Source organism: Mus caroli, chromosome 19 (genome assembly GCF_900094665.2).
Source record: "Mus caroli chromosome 19, CAROLI_EIJ_v1.1, whole genome shotgun sequence".
Classification (NCBI taxonomy): Eukaryota; Metazoa; Chordata; class Mammalia; order Rodentia; family Muridae; genus Mus; species Mus caroli.
Window position 1 is genome coordinate 8,310,806 of NC_034588.1, and position 17,380 is coordinate 8,328,185.

A 17,380-nucleotide genomic window follows, 5' to 3' on the forward strand; every position below is an offset into this window, starting at 1 on the left:
CCTGACTTCCTTTGGTGATGAACAGCAGCATGGAAGTGTAAGCCGAATAAACCCTTTCCTCCCCAACTTGCTTCTTGGTCATGATGTTTGTGCAGGTATAGAAACCCTGACTAAGACAAGGGGATAGGGGATTTTCTGAGGGGAAACTAGGAAAGGGGATAACACTTGAAATGTAAATAAAGAAAATATTTAAAAAAAAAATAAACAAAACCAAAACAACAACAACAGCAACAACAACAAGAATCATTACATTTAGAAACATCTAGTTTCACAGAATTCAACGGAGCAGAAGGAAAAAGAAATAGGAAAGACCAATAAAATAGAATAATTATGTGCACCAAGGTCGACTGAAAAGCAGTCATACACAAGTAAAATCTACACAGCCATTGTCCAGGGCTAAGTTTAGGAGAAATGAGAGCAACTTATTTAGAAATGAACCACCTGCAGGCTTCTGAAATGTCATCACCCAGGCCTTCTGTGGGCAGTTCCTTATTTCTGATGGCTGGTGCCCTGGAGGGATGTGTCTCTCTCCTGTGTCGCAGAGTCCCAGGCACCATCTATGTGATAATATGTTGTCCCCACCAATAACCAGCTGTAATCCCAGTTCTAGGGGTTCTAATGTCCTCTTGGGGTATCCACAGGCACTGTATGTATGTGGCACATGCACATAAATGAAGCCAAAACACCCCTCCATGCTCACAAAATAAAAATAAGTAACATCTGAAAAAAGATTTAAAAAGAGTGACCTAGGGTGATAAACAGGTGAGCCTAGCATGAACTGTTTATCTAATATCTTCTCTGTGTATATCTCTGCGTATATAATATCTTCAGGCAGCAGATGCCTTTCTAGCTGTGAACATGACCCTTGAGGGAGCTTCTCCATAGTGGCTTTAGGAGGATGGGCAAGGGAAGGTGTGAGTGAATTTCCCCATTATGGATTTTCTCAAGTGGCTGATGACACATTTTGGGGCGGTGCACCCTGAACCTCATCAGGTTTGTGCATATCCTTCATGTCTGGCTCACGTAGATTCTCCCATCCGTCCTGTTTTAATGGTTTGGTTTTGGTGCATGAATATGAAGATAACCTGGCTCTATACAGTTGTGTGTTTGGATGGATTAGTCTTTCATGGCCCTTTGAGATAATTGTTTTTTTTTTTCCTCAAAAAAAAAAAAATATGGTTCATTTCTCAACTTTAGCACTGTCACCATTTTGGGCCAGAGCTTTCTTACTCTGTGGGTGTCTTGTGGGTTGCTGGGTTCCTACCCAGCAGATATTGTAGTACCCTCCTCTACTAGCAATTTTTTTTGAATTAATTTACTCTTCTCTTATGAATTATAACCAGACTACAAGTTTCTCTTCCCTCCTTCCCTCCAAAAACCTCCCTTCTACTTCCCTTTCCCCCTTCCACTTCTCCTTTCCCTTCAGAAAAGGTCAGGCCTCCCAGGGATATGGCATACTAGGTTGCAATAAGACTTCACACCTCCCCTGGTATTAAGACTGGACAAGGCAACTTAGTAGAGGAAAAGGGTCCCAGAAACTGGCAAAAGAGTCAGGGCCAGGTCCTGCTCTCACCCTTAGGAGTCCTACAAGAAGATCAAGTTAAACAACCATGACATATAAGCAGAGAGCCTAAGTTAGAACACGCAGGCTCCCTGATTGATAGATAGTTCGGTCTCCGTGAGCTCATATGTACCCAAGTTAGTTGATTCGGTGGGTTTTCTGTGGTGTCCTTAATCTCTGTAGCCCCTTCCTCTTCTTCTTCGGCAGGACCTGAGCTCTGCCTAATGTTTGACTGTGAATCTGTTTCTGTTTCTATCCGTTACTGGGTGAAGCCTCTCTGATGATGATAATGAGTATAACAAAATGCCATTAGGAATTTCTTTGGCTTTTGTTTGTTTGTTTGTATTTGTTTTTGCTGGTCATGTTTGATTCTACCCTAGGTCTGGGCTATCCAGGGTTTGGTTCCTAGCCCTCCACGAAGGGTCATGGATGGGCTTCCTCTCATGGTATGGGCCTCAAGCTGGACCAGCCAATGGTTGGCTTCTCTCCCAATTTTTGCACCACCTCTAGACTAACACATCTTGTAAGTAGGGCAAATTGTGGCTGAAAGTTTTGTGGCTTGGTTGGTGTTCCAATTCCTCCACTGGAATTCTTGCCTGGTTACAGGAGACAGCTGGTTCAGCCTCCCTATCCCTCTTTTCTAAGGGTCTTAATCAGGGTAACCTTTGTAGATTTCTGAGAGTTTCCACTGCACTAGATTTCTAACCCATTTTCAAGATGCCTCCCCACCTCCCAATTCCTGGTATTTCTCCAAGCATTCTCTTCTTTACCCCTACCCCCACCCCATCGCTCCTGTTTCCATCCCCACCCATCTCATCCTAAGTCTTACCCACAATATCTATTCTATTTCTCCTTCCCAGAGAGATTCATGCACCCCCCTCCCACTTGAGTCTTCCTTGTTTCTTAGCCTCTCTAGGTCTGTGGATTGCAGCATGATCATCCTTTACTTTATAGCTAATATCCACTTATAAGTGAGTACATACTGGATCCTTCTGGGTCTGGGTTACCTCACTCAGGATGATTTTTTTCTAGTTGCATCTATTTGTCCAAACATTCTGTTATTATTATTTTAACAGAAGTAATATTTTGCTTTGTACATGTGCCACATTTTTGTTGTCCATTCTTCAGCTGAGGAACATTTAGGTTGTTTCTAGCTTCTGCCTGTTATGAATGAAGCTGCTATGAACACAGTTGAGCAAGTATCTGTGGTAGGATGGAGTGTCCTTTGTTATATGCCCAAGAGTGGTATAATGGGGTCTTGAGGTATTGATTCTCAATTTTCTGAGGAACTGCCATATTCTTCCCATAGTAGCTGTACAAATTTGTACTCCTACTGTCAATGGAGGAGTGTACACCCTTGATCCGCATCCTTCACAGCATAAGCTGTCACTTGTGTTTTGGATCTTGGATATTATGACAGGCATAAGATTGAATTATAGAGATGTTTTGATTTGCATTTCCCTGATGGGTAAAGATATTGAACATTTCTTTTGAAATGCAAATCAAAACATCTCTAAAATTCAATCTTATGCCTGTCATAATATTCACTCAATTTGTACTCAAGTTAAAGTGGATCAAAGGCATCAACATAAGACCAGATACACTAAATGTGATAAAAGAGAAAATGGAGAATACCCTTGAAATCATTGGCACAAGGACAAGTTTCTGCAAAGAACACCAATAGTGCAGGCCTAACATCAACACTTAAATGTAATCTCATGAAACTGAAAAGCCTCTGAATGGCAAAGACTGTCAATAGACAAAATGGTAACCTAGGAAATGGGAAAAGATTTTCAATTTAAAATTGAGATGCATATCTAAACAGATTTGAGATTCCACTGTTGAGAATTCTCTGTTTAGATATGCATCTCAATTTTAAATTGAATTATTTGGTTTGTTGATGCCTAGTTTCTTGAGTTCTTTAAATATTTTGGATATTAGCCCTCTGTCAGATGTGGTGTTAGTGAAAATCTTTTGAACTTGAGTTTTGTGCAGGGTGATAGATATGGATCTATTTGTGTTCTTCTACATGCCAGCATCCATTTAGACCAGCACCATTTGTTGAAGATGCTTTCTTTTTCCTATTGTCTACTGTGAAAAATCAGGTGTTCATAGGTGTGTGAATTTCCATCTGGGACTTCAATTTGATTTCATCGATCAACCTATCTGTTTTCACAGTGTGGCTATTGTTGCTATAGCCCTGTAGTAGAGCTTGAGACCAGGGATGGTGATACCTCTGGAAGTTCTTTTATTGTACAAGATTGTACAATTTGTATTTTTTTCCAGATGAAGTTGAGTATTATTCTTTCAAGGTCTATAAAGATTATGTTGAAATTCTGATAGGGATTTACAGCCGGACTTTCTTAGACCTGACTGCGATATAATGACATAGAGGAATTTTAGTATTTTTATGCTTAGGCCTTTTTATGGGCAATCTCTTGAGTCTGACTCTAACCTGACTAATCCTGGCACTATGTCCTATCACGTGGCCAGCTCTACCTCTCTGTTCTGCTCTGATCCCTCTGTTTATGTGCGAGCCTCATTCTTCTCCCAGTGTTCCTCTGTCTGCCTGGAAGTTCTGTCTTCCACTTCTTGCCCAACTATTGGCCATCAGATATTTATTATAGCCAACCAGATACAATTCTAGATTGCCTTAGGCAGATGAAGAAGAATGAATATTTACAAAATATCAGACTGGTGATGGGCCATAGAAATAACAATACTAAGAACCTGCCAGTATTTAGCTTTCTGCTGGTATAGAATTAACAATTGAATATACAGAGACATACCTTCACACAATGTACCCCACCAGGGATTACCTTAAATCTGTAGATTGCTTTTTGTAAGATGGCCATTTTTACTATGGTAATCATATAATCCATGAGCATGGGTGATCTTTCCATCTTTTGATATTGATAGCTTCTTCAATTTCTTTTTTTAAAGACTTAAAGTTCTTGTCATAAAGGTCTTTCATGGGCTGGAGAGATGGCTCAGTGGTTAAGAGCACTGACTACTCTTCCAGAGGTCCTGAGTTCAATTCCCAGCAACCACATGGTGGCTCACAACCATCTGTAATGGGATCTGACGCTCTCTTCTGGTGTGTCCGAAGACAGTGACAGTGTACTCATATGCATAAAATCAATCAATCAATCAATCAATCAATCAATCAATCAATCAATCTTGGGAAAAAAGAATCTTTTTTTTAAAAGGTTTTTTTTTTTCACTTGCTTCATTAGAATAACTCAAGATACTTTACATTACTATTATTTTCTCTTTTTCCCCCTTTTAACATAGTATTTTTATTGATTGGGAATTTCACATCATGCACCCCAATCACACTAATTTCTTTCATGTCTAATCCCACCTCATGACCTCACCTCCAAAGAAAAACAAAGCAATGACAAAATGAAGTCCACTTTGTGTTATCTATTTACTCAATGGAGCATGGTCAAACTCTCAGTGGACTGGACCTTAAATAGAACTGAGTCTTTCCTCTTGTGCACCCCTGTAAAAAGCCATCAGTGGTAGAGAACTAACTTCAGCATCTTTATGGCACTTTTAAAAAAATGACTTTTATTTTTCTTACAGTCCATCTGTTGCCCCTCTCCTGGTCCCTCCTCCCCCCAGTTTCTCATCCCATTCCTCCTCCTCCCTGTCTCCAAGAGGATTCCCTCCTCCCCTGTCAGACCTCCCCAGTCCCTGGGGCTTCAAGTTTCTTGAGGGTTAGGTGAGTCTTCTAGTCTTTTCCCACTGAGGCCAGACCAGGCAGTCCTCTACTGTATATGAGTCAGGGGCCTTGGACCAGCTCATCTATGCTGTCTGATTGGTGGCTCAGTGTCTGAGAGATCTCAGGGGTCCGGGTTAATTGAGACTGCTGGTCTTCCTATGGGGTTACTCTCCTCCTGAGCTTCTCCCATCCTTTCTCTAATTCAACCACAGGGGTCCCCAATGGTTGGGTTCAGTCCAATGGTTGGGTATAAGTATCTGCATCTGTCTCAGTCAGCTGCTTGTTGGGCCTCTCAGAGGACAGACATGCTAGGCTCCTGTCTGTACACCATAGTATACTTTTTAAGACTTCTCTTCAGTGGTTTCCTGTTTAGCTTTTTTTTTGGGTTGTGGGTAGGGTATTGGCGGTTACAGAAGCCTTCCATCTTCCTCTTTCTCAACTATGTGTCTGCAGTTATTGATATCATTGCAAAAGTAGCTTCCTTGCTCTTTACAGTTAATGGGAGTACAGATCATGGGCTTCTACATGGTTTCTAGTGACAACACATACCACAAACATGGCCCCAGGCTATAGCTGGCTCATACGCAGACAAGGCCCTTGGAAGCAGCCCAACTATGGACATTACCATGGCCTCAGGGGGCAGCACAGGCTATGCATCTATGGCTTCACAGTGGCATGATCCATGGACACCAACAGGACTTTAGGGGGCAGCTCAGACCAGGATTTTGTCAAAGACTTTTTTTCAGAATCTAATGAGATGATCATGTGATTTTTTTTTTCTTTCAGTTAGTCTATGTGTTGACAGATTTCTATATGCTGAACCACCCTCACATCTCTGGGATGAAGCCTACATGATTATGATGTATGTTTTTGATGTGCTCTTGGCTTTGATTTGCAAGTATTTTATTGAATGTTTTTGCATCAAAGCTCATGAAGGAAATTGGTTTGTAATATTTTTTTCTTTGTTGAGTCTTTGTGTAGTTTGGTGATTGTGGCCACATAAAATGAATTTGGTAATGTTCCTTCTGTTTCTAAATGATTTGAGGAGTATTGGTGTTAGCTCTTTTTTGAAACTGATAGAATTCTGCACTAAAACCATTTGCCCCTGTTTTCCTGTTTTTGTTTTTGTTTTTGTTTTTTTTTTTGTTTTGGTGGGTGGGTTGGGAGAATTTCTTTTTTTTTTTCCAGAGCTGAGCATCTAACCCAGGGCCTTGTGCTTGCTAGGCAAGTGCTCTACCACTGAGCTAAATCCCCAACCCTGGGTTGGGAGAATTTTAATGACTGCTTCTTATCTCCTTAATGGTTATAAGTCTATTTAAATTGTTTGCCTGATTTTGATTTAACTCTGGCAAGTGGTATCTATCAGGGAAACTGTACATTTCTTTTAGGTTTCTCAATTTTGTGGAGTACAAGTTTTTGAAGTATGACCAACTGATTATTTGGAGTTCCTTGGTGTCTGTTATGTCCATCTTTTCACTTCTGATTTTGTTAATTTGGATATTCTGCCTTTTAGTTAGTTTGGATAAGGATTTTTCTATCTTGTTGATATTCTCGAAGAACCAGCTGTTTGTTTCATTGATTCTTTGTATTGTTCTCTTTATTTCTATTCTATTGATTTCAGCCCTGAGTTTGATTATTTCCTGCCATCTACTCTTCTTGTATATTTTTACTTCTTTTTGTTCTAGGGATTTCAGATGTGATGTTAAGTTGCTAGTACAAGATCTTTCTAATTTCTTTATGAAGGCACTTTGTGCTATGAACTTTCCTCTTAGCAGTGCTATCACTGTGTCCCATAAGTTTGGGTATGCTGTGCCTTCATTTTCTTAAGGTAGATTTTCTTCTATGATTTTGTTAAATATATTTTTTGAGGAGTACTTGAGCTGGCAATCTTTCTCCTCTTTCTCCTTCTCCCTTTCTTCTTCCTCCTTCTCCTCTTCCTCTTCCTCCTGCTCCTCCTCCTCCTCCTTTTCCCATTATTCTTAGGTTTGGTTTTTCTCATGACACGTATTTCCTGGATGTTTTGTGTCAGGAATCTTTTAGATTTAACATTTCCTTTAACAGATGTATCAATTTCTTCTATCATATCTTTCATGTTTGAGATTCTCTCTTCCATTTCTTGTATTCTGTTGATGCTGTTGCATCTGTAGTTCCTGTTTGCGTATCTAGATTTTCCATCTCCAGGATTTTCTCAGTTTGTGTTCTGTATTGCTTTTATTTCTATTTTCCATTTCCTCTACCTGTTTGTTTATTTTTCTTGGCTCTCTTGGCTTTATTTTCAGGGTTTTATTCCTTTCCTCCTATTGTTTGTTAATGTTTTCCTGGATTGCTTTAAGAGATTTATTCATTTCCTCTTTAAAGACTTCTCTCATCTCCATAAAATTGGTTTTAAGGTTATTCTCTCGTGCTTCACCTGTGCTGGAATAGCTAGGGCTTGCTGTAGTAGCGTGGCTGGGCTCTGGTAGTTCCATGTATTGCCTTGGCTCCTGTTGATTGTGTTCTTATGCTGTCCTCTAGATGTCTGGGTTGGGGTAATTATAAGTTTAGGTGACAGTTTCTGAGTTTATCTTTGTTAGATGGATGCTTTTCTCTTGGTTCTGTTTTCTTTATGGTCTTCTTGCCTGAGACACCTGTGCTTCTGGTGACTGGCAAGTTTTCAGGTCCAGTAGGGTGTCTCCACTGGGGTTTTGATGACCTGCATGATCTCTGGGATTTTGGGGGCCAGAATTGCATTGGGGTTCTGGGGTTTTGAGAAGTAGTGTGGTCTATGGTGATCTAGGTACTGGCATGGTCTCTGGTAGAGCAGAGGGTTTCTGGGATTCTGGATACCAGTGTGGCCTCTGGGGTTCCAGGTACCCACATGGATTATGGGGTTTTGAGTACTGGCATGGTCTCCCATAGAGCAGTGGACTTCTTTCGGAGTTATGGACTGGGGTATGGAGATCAGGAGAGGGAATATTATTAGGAAAACTGGGTGGGCTCTAAGGAGTGTTGGGCTTTGGGCGGAGTCCTACCTGGGATTCCAAGTACTGTGGTCTCCAGTAGAGTAGTAGGCTTCTGCTGGAGTTGTAGGCCAGAGGGTATGGAAATGGGGAGGTGGTACTGTTGGGAAAACAGCTCCACTAGAAATTATGACAACTGATCTCTCAATATTGCTGCTCCATCCATCCCTCCTTGCTGAAAACTGAACCCCCAACTTACATGTTGCTTTCTTATACATGACATCTGAAATCATGTCAACAGACTTTACATAGTCTATCTTATAGGCTGAGTGTTTATCTACTCCTAAAAGTCATGTATTAAAACTCAGCCCCTCAAACTCAGTGGTGCCATTGAACAAAGATACCAGCAATTCTAGGGGTTGACCCTCTCCTGAATTCTATGCTTTCTCACTATAGGCAGAAGCCCCCACTGCCCTTACACAGCCTATTCAAATGCTGCCACCTCAGCTAGCCTCATTGCTTTGCCTTTATCACTTCTTGTTGCATTACTGACAGAATCAATCATATCCATCTTCGTGTTTCTTCTGTGTTTTCTTCCTCTGCTTTCTGTCCTGGACTACCCAAAACAAAGGGTTTTCCCTCCTCTTTCTCTTTCTCCTCCCCCTCCTTCTGAGGCCAGCAGTTTGCTTATCCATGAGGTCAAGAACTATGTCAGGTTCATATCTGCCCCAAACAGAGCCTTGGGCATTTCTGATGCTTGATACATATTTATTAAATGACTGAATGACTGACAAAGGAAAGTTTGGAAGATGAAATAGCTATTTCTCCATCCTAAAAACTCCTGAAGGCATGGATTACATGAATGTGAGTACACAAAGGCTAGTGTAGGGATATCTGACATCATACAGATGCATATGTCCTGCTAGAGCATCTTTATTTGAATCCATTTCATTCTCCCATCTTGTTTTAATAGAGATTTTTCCAGGGTGAGTTGAAGCAAGAGTCTATAATTTAGGCCACAAGAAAGATATTTACCCTTCGTCAGGAAAGGAAGAACTTGGTTTATAAGAGTCTAGGTAGGAGAGGATGTCACTTGGTCTCTAGAATCTTCAGGTTCACTTATCTGGAGTCTTGAACTACTTCGGAATAACTTGGTATTGGGTTTGGTGGTTCTGGGATGACCACTGGGTTTGTTGCATAGACGTTTGGAATGACCACACCTGGCTGAAAAACAACAGCACACAGCAGGTAAACACTACACTAAGGATAGAGTAGTCCTCTAGAGATTGGATGCTGGAAGCCTACACTCTGGCATGGTGCTGCTGAGGTGATGGAACCTGCAGGAGGTGAGCTCTGGTGGATGGCAATCAGGCTATGGGTACCACTTTCGTAAATGGATCTATGCTTGGCTCAGGGAGAGGGCTACTTTTCACAGGAGGATGTTGTAACAAAGCAAGATCACCTCGTGTACTTGAGCCTTTCTAAACCAGAGCATTCTTCTTTTCCTTCTCTTTTATATTATAACCCAGGCAGAGAAAGCCACTGCTCAGAAGTACCCCAGGGTAATGATGTTTAGATACTCCAGCCACTGGAGCTGAGAGGCAAGTAAACCTTTTTATTTTATAAGTTGCCCAGCCTTAGTGATAACAACAGAAAGTAGACTAAGGTACCCCAGTAATAAAGGCTCATTAAAGACAAACACTGAGGCCCATAGATATTTTCCCACTTCCTCCTCTTTAGCTGGAATGGAATTCACAGAGACCCTGTTAGTATCCCATCGAATTGGGGTGTATTTCTACCCACAAAGAGCCCTAGGACTCACATTGTTGTAGTGACAACAGGCCACCTGGCAGCCAAAGTGGGAGGACACACTTGCAATGCTGAGCTCCAAGAGGCAGAAGATGAGCAGCACACTAGAAATAGCCACGCCTGTTCTCTGGAATCAGAAGAAACCGGGATGGCATCAGTGCTGGACCAGGAGTTTGATGAGACTCAACAATGGATCATCTGTGTGGCCTTGGCAAAGTCTCCCTCCCTGAACCTTATGGGGCAAATGTCTCCCAGATTTTTATGATGCTATAATATGGGTGGAAAATGGTTATTTTATGATCGATTGCAATATCCTTTACAGGAAGGAGGTTCATAGGTTAAGGAAATGGTTGCTTCAGGGTAATTTCTTAGTAAAATGGGTTGTGTAGAGGATACACATGACTTTCATATCAAAAGGATCAGGCTGACTGCCATGATGAAGAGAGCTTTGAGGTGGTCAGGCTGACAGGGGCTGAGGAAGGGTGAAGGAGGGGAGGAGAATTTGGTCTGTTGGGTGAGGCTGCCTAATTATCTCAGTATCTGATGAGTACCAGATTAATGCTGAGGCCCAAACTGATGTGCGTTGTTGGTGTAAAATCCACCTGGACATCAAAGAATCACTGCTCAAAATGAAAATATTCCCGACCCTTACTACACCTGAACTAAATGTGGTTCTGCCCCTCATCTCTCTCACTTCTTCTAAGTCCCACATTAGCAAGAATCCTTCCTTCTCTGCAGGCAATGTACAATCCTTTCCCTTTGTCACAGGCCTATGTGGTGGGTTACAGCCTCCTCCCTTCCTCCAAAACCTATAGGACCTGCCACCGTCTATTCTGCTATATGAGCCAGAACTATCCCCAAAGTCTCTACCATGCTGTCTGTCTCTCTGTGCAGGAATCACTCTTCCTAGATGCCCTCATTCCCTGAGACCTGGAGCTGATCTCCACCATAGTGGCTGGAGTGAACAAAGAACCTGATGCAGAGCCTGTCTCTACAGAATCAGACCTCTCTCCCTTCCTTGACCATCACTTCTTCTTTTAATAGTGTATGCTAATTAAAAAATTAAAATAAAAAATTAGTTGCATTTTTCAATGTGGCAAAGGAGAATCTGAAATCCTATATGCACCTCATCTTCTATTTCTATTACATGGTGCTGGTTGTAGTACAGGTGAGCAGGTGACAGCTGTTGGAGCTGGTCCTGCCATTGCTTAGCCATGCTCATTCAGTTACTGTTTTCTGTTGTGTGTGACAGGAAGGGTATATCCAGAGAAGCCTAAAAGCGTATCTGGCTCTGCAGAAAAAGTTTGTTGGGGGTCTGTCAATCCTAGCCTCCCCCTGTGAGGGGCTGCTGCAGAGCCTGATCTTGTGTACATCCTGACATTTGCAAGAAAATGAATGCAACTGGAAGCTATTATTATTATCTTCCTGAACTCTGCATATTTCTCTTAACATAATAATGGTGCATGTTTTCTCTCATATGTGGAACCTAGATTTTAGTGTGTGTGTGTGTGTGTGTGTTTATGTTTTGTTGGTCATAATGCTAGAAGGGGAATCTTGAGAAAGGAGGAAATTGTCATAAAGGAGGTGGGGGATGGAGAGATGTTTCTGTGGTTGATATCAAGGGCTGCTTTTGCTGAAGGCCTGGGTTCAGTTCCCAGCATCCACATGGTGGCTCATAACTATGTGTAACTCCAGTTTCAGGGTATCCAAGGGTCTCTTCTGACCTCCATGGGAACCAGGCATACATGTGTCATATACAGATGTACATGACCACAAAACACTTGTACACACAGAATAAAATAAATAAATCGTTAAAAATAAAAAAGTAGAAAGCAAGTAAAATAAAAGCTGGAACCAATTTGGGGGGAAGAAAGGGAAGCAACTGGAAGTGAAGGGTGGACAGGAGGTGGAAAGGGAGCAACTGAGGACAGAGGATGACAGGTATGTGTCGTGATGAAACTGCACAGTAACCTAAAAATATAAACAAGAGAGTTTTTAAAGGAGGAAAAAAGTGGCTCTTGAACCTTGGCCTACATAGCTGACAGGAAAGCGGAGATGGCAGACAGCTGGTAATAAATTGGCAGCTGGTATTTCTGCATCGTCCTGTTTGATTTTTCCAGTGCTACAAGGCACCTAACTATCTCACACAGGCAGTAAAAGCTGAGGGAAGGATATGGCTGAGGACTTTAAACCCTGTCCTGGTCCTTTGCCTCCAGTGTTCAGTGGGAGGGCTTGGTTGCCAGGGCCTTTCTGGTAAGGTCTGAACATAGCTAAATAAAGGCAGAGACCTTTGTTTAAGGACACTCACCACACCCAAGTTCTCCTGGTAAGGGTAGTAGCTAGTGTAGATATATCCTGATGAGATACTGATATCTGTGATGTAGAGCATGATGCCCACTGCAGAACAGATGGCGCTGAAGATGTTCAAGCCCACACTGCCATTCAGCTGGAGAAGACAAACAGGGTCAGGGTGGGAGGGGAAGAGGGGCAGAGCTGGGACCTGCAGGTTCAACAAACATCCTCTCCCCATCTGTACTGTTAAAAATAGACCACACGTAGTCTTTACCATTGTAGCTATTTATGAAAGTCATAGTCCAGTGGTATGAAACCCTTTATGCTTCCTGCACAGAGAGGTATGTCAAGATATGTTAAACTTCCTTTCTGGGTATTTTCCAATAGAGCTCATCGAATTGTAGGAACCTTGATCTCTGGGCAACCTGCTCGTCAAGAAAGCAGAGTTCATTTCTAGGGAAGCACAAAAACGTCTCTCTTTGTCAGTCTGCAGAGTTCAGATTCTGGATTTCTTAGTGAAGCAGGAGCTGGGGCCTTTACTGGCCCCGGCAAGAATGGCTGGAGGCCTGAGTGTGCTACACGCTATGGACATACTCAGTTTCTTGTCTGTGTAGTGTGTCCTGGACTCCTCAGAGCTTTGTTTCTGCTCCTGGGAGGGCCTTCTATGCAAGCTAGTCAGTCCTCTCTCTTTCTTCCCATTCTGACATCTTACGAGTGGTGGCAGCATTGTCCCTTCTCTATATGAGGTGTGTGTGTGTGTGTGTGTGTGTGTCCTGTATGCAAGAGTTAGCATGCATGAGAGTGCCCTTGGTGTTATCAGTGCAAGAGTAAGAGGAGATTTGTTTGTCAGTCCTTTTCCCCACTGTGACACTATAGGCTCCCATCTGGGACAGACAGCCCCAGAATGTGACTTACCAGGCAAGGTGAATTGGGCTGAGTTTCTGCCGCCACTGAGAGAGACCCTGAAATGATAAACTTGTGCACAAGATTGAGACCTCACCAAGGGTTAGGCATCAGGCGCCCTTCCCGAGGAATCTGGTTCTGAGAGTGCATCTATTTGCTCACATCCAGAGTAACTTATGGAGACCCCGGATCTACAATGGCAGAGAAGGTGTGTGATGATTTGCTAAGGGACAGAGCAGGGATAGGAGAATCAGGATTTTTACAATTCACCAGAACAGGTTTTGAAGTTTGGTTTGAAACTTAAGCCATCTTTGGTGCGTTATTAACTTGTTTAAGTCTTTATTTCCTAATATGAAAACCAGCAAACATTGCTATCTTTTTAGGCATCATTGTGAAAATGTATGCCTCACATTTACAGTGACTCGTTCACAGTAGTCAATTGACGTTAGCCCATCTCCTGCTGTTTGCTTACAGATCTTCACCATCTGTTGCTTTCCAGGTTTTATCTCGGGATTCATGAAGTGTGGGGCTCTGGAGGGAAGGGGGACAGTGCTGACTTCATTGCTGTGTTCCCAGAAGAACTCAGCATTGGTCTTTTCTGTTGCGTGACTGAATGGGCTCTGTCCAACCACTTAGATAATGAACGTGAGTCTCTGATGCTAAGCAGAACATGAGGGGAGAATTTCTTGCCAATATTAGAGATCTGTAGTCAATGCGGTTGAGGGATCACTTGCCCTTGTTGGCCCAGTGTGTTAGCAGTGGTGGTCTGAGAGAGCATCAGCTAAGATGCAGGGTTCTACTTGAGGTGCTTTAAGAAATGGCTCTGGTGGGGTGTGTGTGTGTGAGGAATTCATTCATTTGTTTATCATTCACTGATGTAAAGCACACAATCCTAATATTTGTAGTATATTTATAGAGTTCTACAGTCTAATTTGAGAACATTTTCCTCATTCTGTCCTTATTAGTAATCTCCATTCCTCCATCCACAAGTAATATTTTTTCTTAAACCTTGAGTAATAGTCCACCTAATAATATTGTTATTTCCTTTATAAAGATAGCAAAAATCTGTGCATATGTCATTTTCTTAAGCCATGTAGCCCCTAGTAAGATGCCATGCTCCAGCAAATACCTCCTCACCCACGCTCGTACAAGAAGCTATAATTAAACCCAGTGGGTCAAAAGACAAAACACCATGAAAGTAGGAGATGCACTACTGGGGAAGGGGGGGTCAGGAGGAGTTGGAAGAGGAATAAAAGAGGGTAATGGGGGTAAATGTGATCACACTATGTGTACAATTTTAAAAATGAATAAAGCAAATTTAAAAATATGGGCAGGATGAGGCTTATGAAGTTTTAAATAATTCAGTCAAGAGCACTAAGCAAGCAACAAGGCTGGAGCTCAAACCCAGGTAGCTTGGCTTCAGACTCAGTGTCTTAGCCTTCATCCTAGTCTTCCCACTTGGGGCAGATGCATAGTTATCTACAGTGTGCACTTATTTCAGTTGCTTCCCTTCCAAGGAAAATGTCCTCTTTTATTTTCTGTCAGTGGAGAAACAAGTCTCAGTACCACAGATTTTCTCTTATGGAGATGTGTTAGGAAGGGAGGGAGGGAAGAAAGCTGAGTTTCCTTTCTTTCTTTCTTTCTTTCTTTCTTTCTTTCTTTCTTTCTTTCTTTCTTTCTTTCTTTCTTTCTTTCTTTCTTGTTAGTCCCCTGGAGGTGCCAAAGAAGGTGCTTCTTTGTTCTGGAGGAGGGCGTTAGTAATTGATAGAAATTAGTACATGATAGAGATTAGTAATTGATAGAGACTGGAAAGGGAGAGACAGAGTTAAGAAAGTGACAAAGAACAACAGTGAACGAAAACAACAGCAAAACACCGGAAGACAAAGGGAAGAAGGTTGTTAGATGAAGGCCCCCAGGGCACTTGGGATGTTGGGCACTTCCTGGTTCTAGCACACACTCAGGGGAATCTAACATGACACAGTAAACTAGTGAGTAGCAGTGACATTGTGAGATGTTTCAACACACGTCTAATCCGTAGAGAGTTGGGGGGAGGGAGGGAGGGGAATTGAACTCCAAGTGGGTCAGTTCAGAGTCTAAGGAAATTGCAGCCTGGGCATGTGTCAGAACAAGTTCTTTGAAGGCTACATCCTTATGATTCTGTAGGCTGGTGAGGCTATAGGATCACATATCCCATTTTATTATTTTATGGGAAAGGCAGGTATTGTTTGACTTCTTAGGTCACCCTGGAGTTGGGATACTTATGGGAAACCTTGTGTATGAGTCACAGGGGGGTGAGGGACAAACAAAAAAGAAAGGAAGTTGGAGAGGGGCAGAGCAGGGTGTGTGTGTGCATGTGTGTGTACGTGTGTATATGTGCGTGTGCATGTGTGTGTGCGTGTGTGTGGTGGGGAGGTACCAGGAAAAGATGAGAGAATCCAAAGGCAATAAACCAGCACGGAGGAAGAACTGTAGGATTGAGTCACAGATAACCTTGAGAACCTAATGAAAGCCATGGAGCTTTTCAGAGAAACACAGCATAGCTACCATGCTAGGTATTCCACGAAAATGGCCTCTGAGCCCTTCTATGGGTAATGAGTTAAACAGTTTCTTTTCTTGAATCCACACTTTAATTCATCCCAGGATACTGTAAAAATAGTTTGTATATCCAGTTTACAGAAAAGGGAAAACAAGAAATCAAATGTAAAGGTGCTGTTTTATACTTCAATCATAGAATAAGCTTGCTATCTCACTGAACATTTGGTTAAGGGAACAGTACCTTTGCACAGTACAACAATGGGAACATGGTGGCTTTGTGTGTGGGGACTTAGAATTTGGCTGCAGAGCTGAAGGACTTAATTTACCTGCACATTCCAAACTTACTGCAGACCAGTAGACTCCAGCCTAGCTAGTGAGTTTCTTGCATTGTCTAACCTGATGGGAAGGTGCTGTTAAGTTTCCAGCCTAATCCAAATTAAAAGCAAGGTTGTCTAATTTCATCTTTCATTTTCTAAAACATTTTCAAATAAAAGAACATAAAAATGTCAGTTCTTGTGTCACCATTAACACAATGTGTAACATCTGAAGCAGCCAGTAGACCTGCAGTAAGAGAAGTTTTGAGGTTTTCTGTAGATTCATTACAGATGATCCTCTTCTGACCCTGGGGACATACACATTTTATCATATGGCCTTCCAGTTTGTATATTATAGTGCTGAACTGATCACCCCCCAGCATCCATTAGAATGATACTGAAAAAATGTCCACACTTATTGATCTGAGTACTCAATAATACACTGTAAGCAAATTGTTATGTTCCCAGCTCGAAGGCCAGTCTATTGATTCCCACATGGCTTTGGGCCTGGTGGAGAAGTCCTTCCTTTGGTTCCCTCCTGGGGTCTGCAAAGACTTTTTATTTCTTATTAGATATTTTCTTTACTTACATTTCAAATGTTATCTCCTTCCCTGGTTCCCCCCGAAAACCCTCTATCTCATCCCCCTGCTCCCTGCTCACTAACCCACCCACTCCTACTTCCCTGTCCTGGCATTACCTTACAGGCCACAGACTCTATTGACTAAATGTTTTTGGAGCTCAGTCTTTTTTTTTTTTTTTTTTAAAGTAAATTGAGTTTTAAAACTTGATTCAGCTGAAAGATTACAAGGAACAGATAGAGGTTACAAAACAGAATATGGCTGATTAAATGTTGAGGAACACTAAATTAGATGATGTCCAAATCTCATCTGTTCCTAACATTGATTTGCCCAAGGATTCCAAGAAAAGGCATGAGATTCATAAGTCTGCCCCACCTGGGTACAAGTGACATAATCTTTATCTCTTTAGGACCATCCTGGTGAATAGTCACTGATTATTATTATTTTTATTTATTTATTTTTTTATAATTTATTTTTTAATTAGGTATTTTCTTCATTTACATTTCAAATGCTATCCCAAAAGTCCCCCAGACCCTTCCCCCACCACTCCCCTACTCACCCACTCCCACTTCTTGGCCCTGGTGTTGCCCCGTACTGAGGCATATAAAGTTTGCAAGACCAAGGGGCCTCTCTTTCCAGTGATGGCCGACTAGGCCATCTTCTGCTACATATGCAGCTAGAGACATGAGCTCCGGGGGTACTGGTTAGTTCATATTGTAGTT

The 17,380-nt window shown here is 42.0% G+C and overlaps 1 protein-coding gene across 2 annotated transcripts in view; it reads right to left on the reverse strand.

Annotated features, from left to right (window-relative positions):
• Window positions 1-9,148: 9,148 nt before the first annotated feature.
• The window catches only part of Ms4a8 (membrane spanning 4-domains A8), a 15,473-nt gene continuing 7,241 nt past the window's right edge, over window positions 9,149-17,380 (reverse strand). The window contains exons 4-7 of one of the 2 annotated variants that reach the window (XM_021152540.1): window positions 13,244-13,303; window positions 12,345-12,482; window positions 10,050-10,163; window positions 9,149-9,451 (exon numbers count right to left, since the gene is read on the reverse strand). In XM_021152540.1, coding sequence (XP_021008199.1) covers window positions 9,347-9,451; window positions 10,050-10,163; window positions 12,345-12,482; window positions 13,244-13,303 — 417 coding nt within the window. In that variant the 3' untranslated portion in view covers window positions 9,149-9,346. Of the gene's footprint in view, window positions 9,452-10,045; window positions 10,164-12,344; window positions 12,483-13,243; window positions 13,304-17,380 lie in introns of both variants that reach the window. The other variant, XM_021152539.1, reaches the window with a different exon arrangement.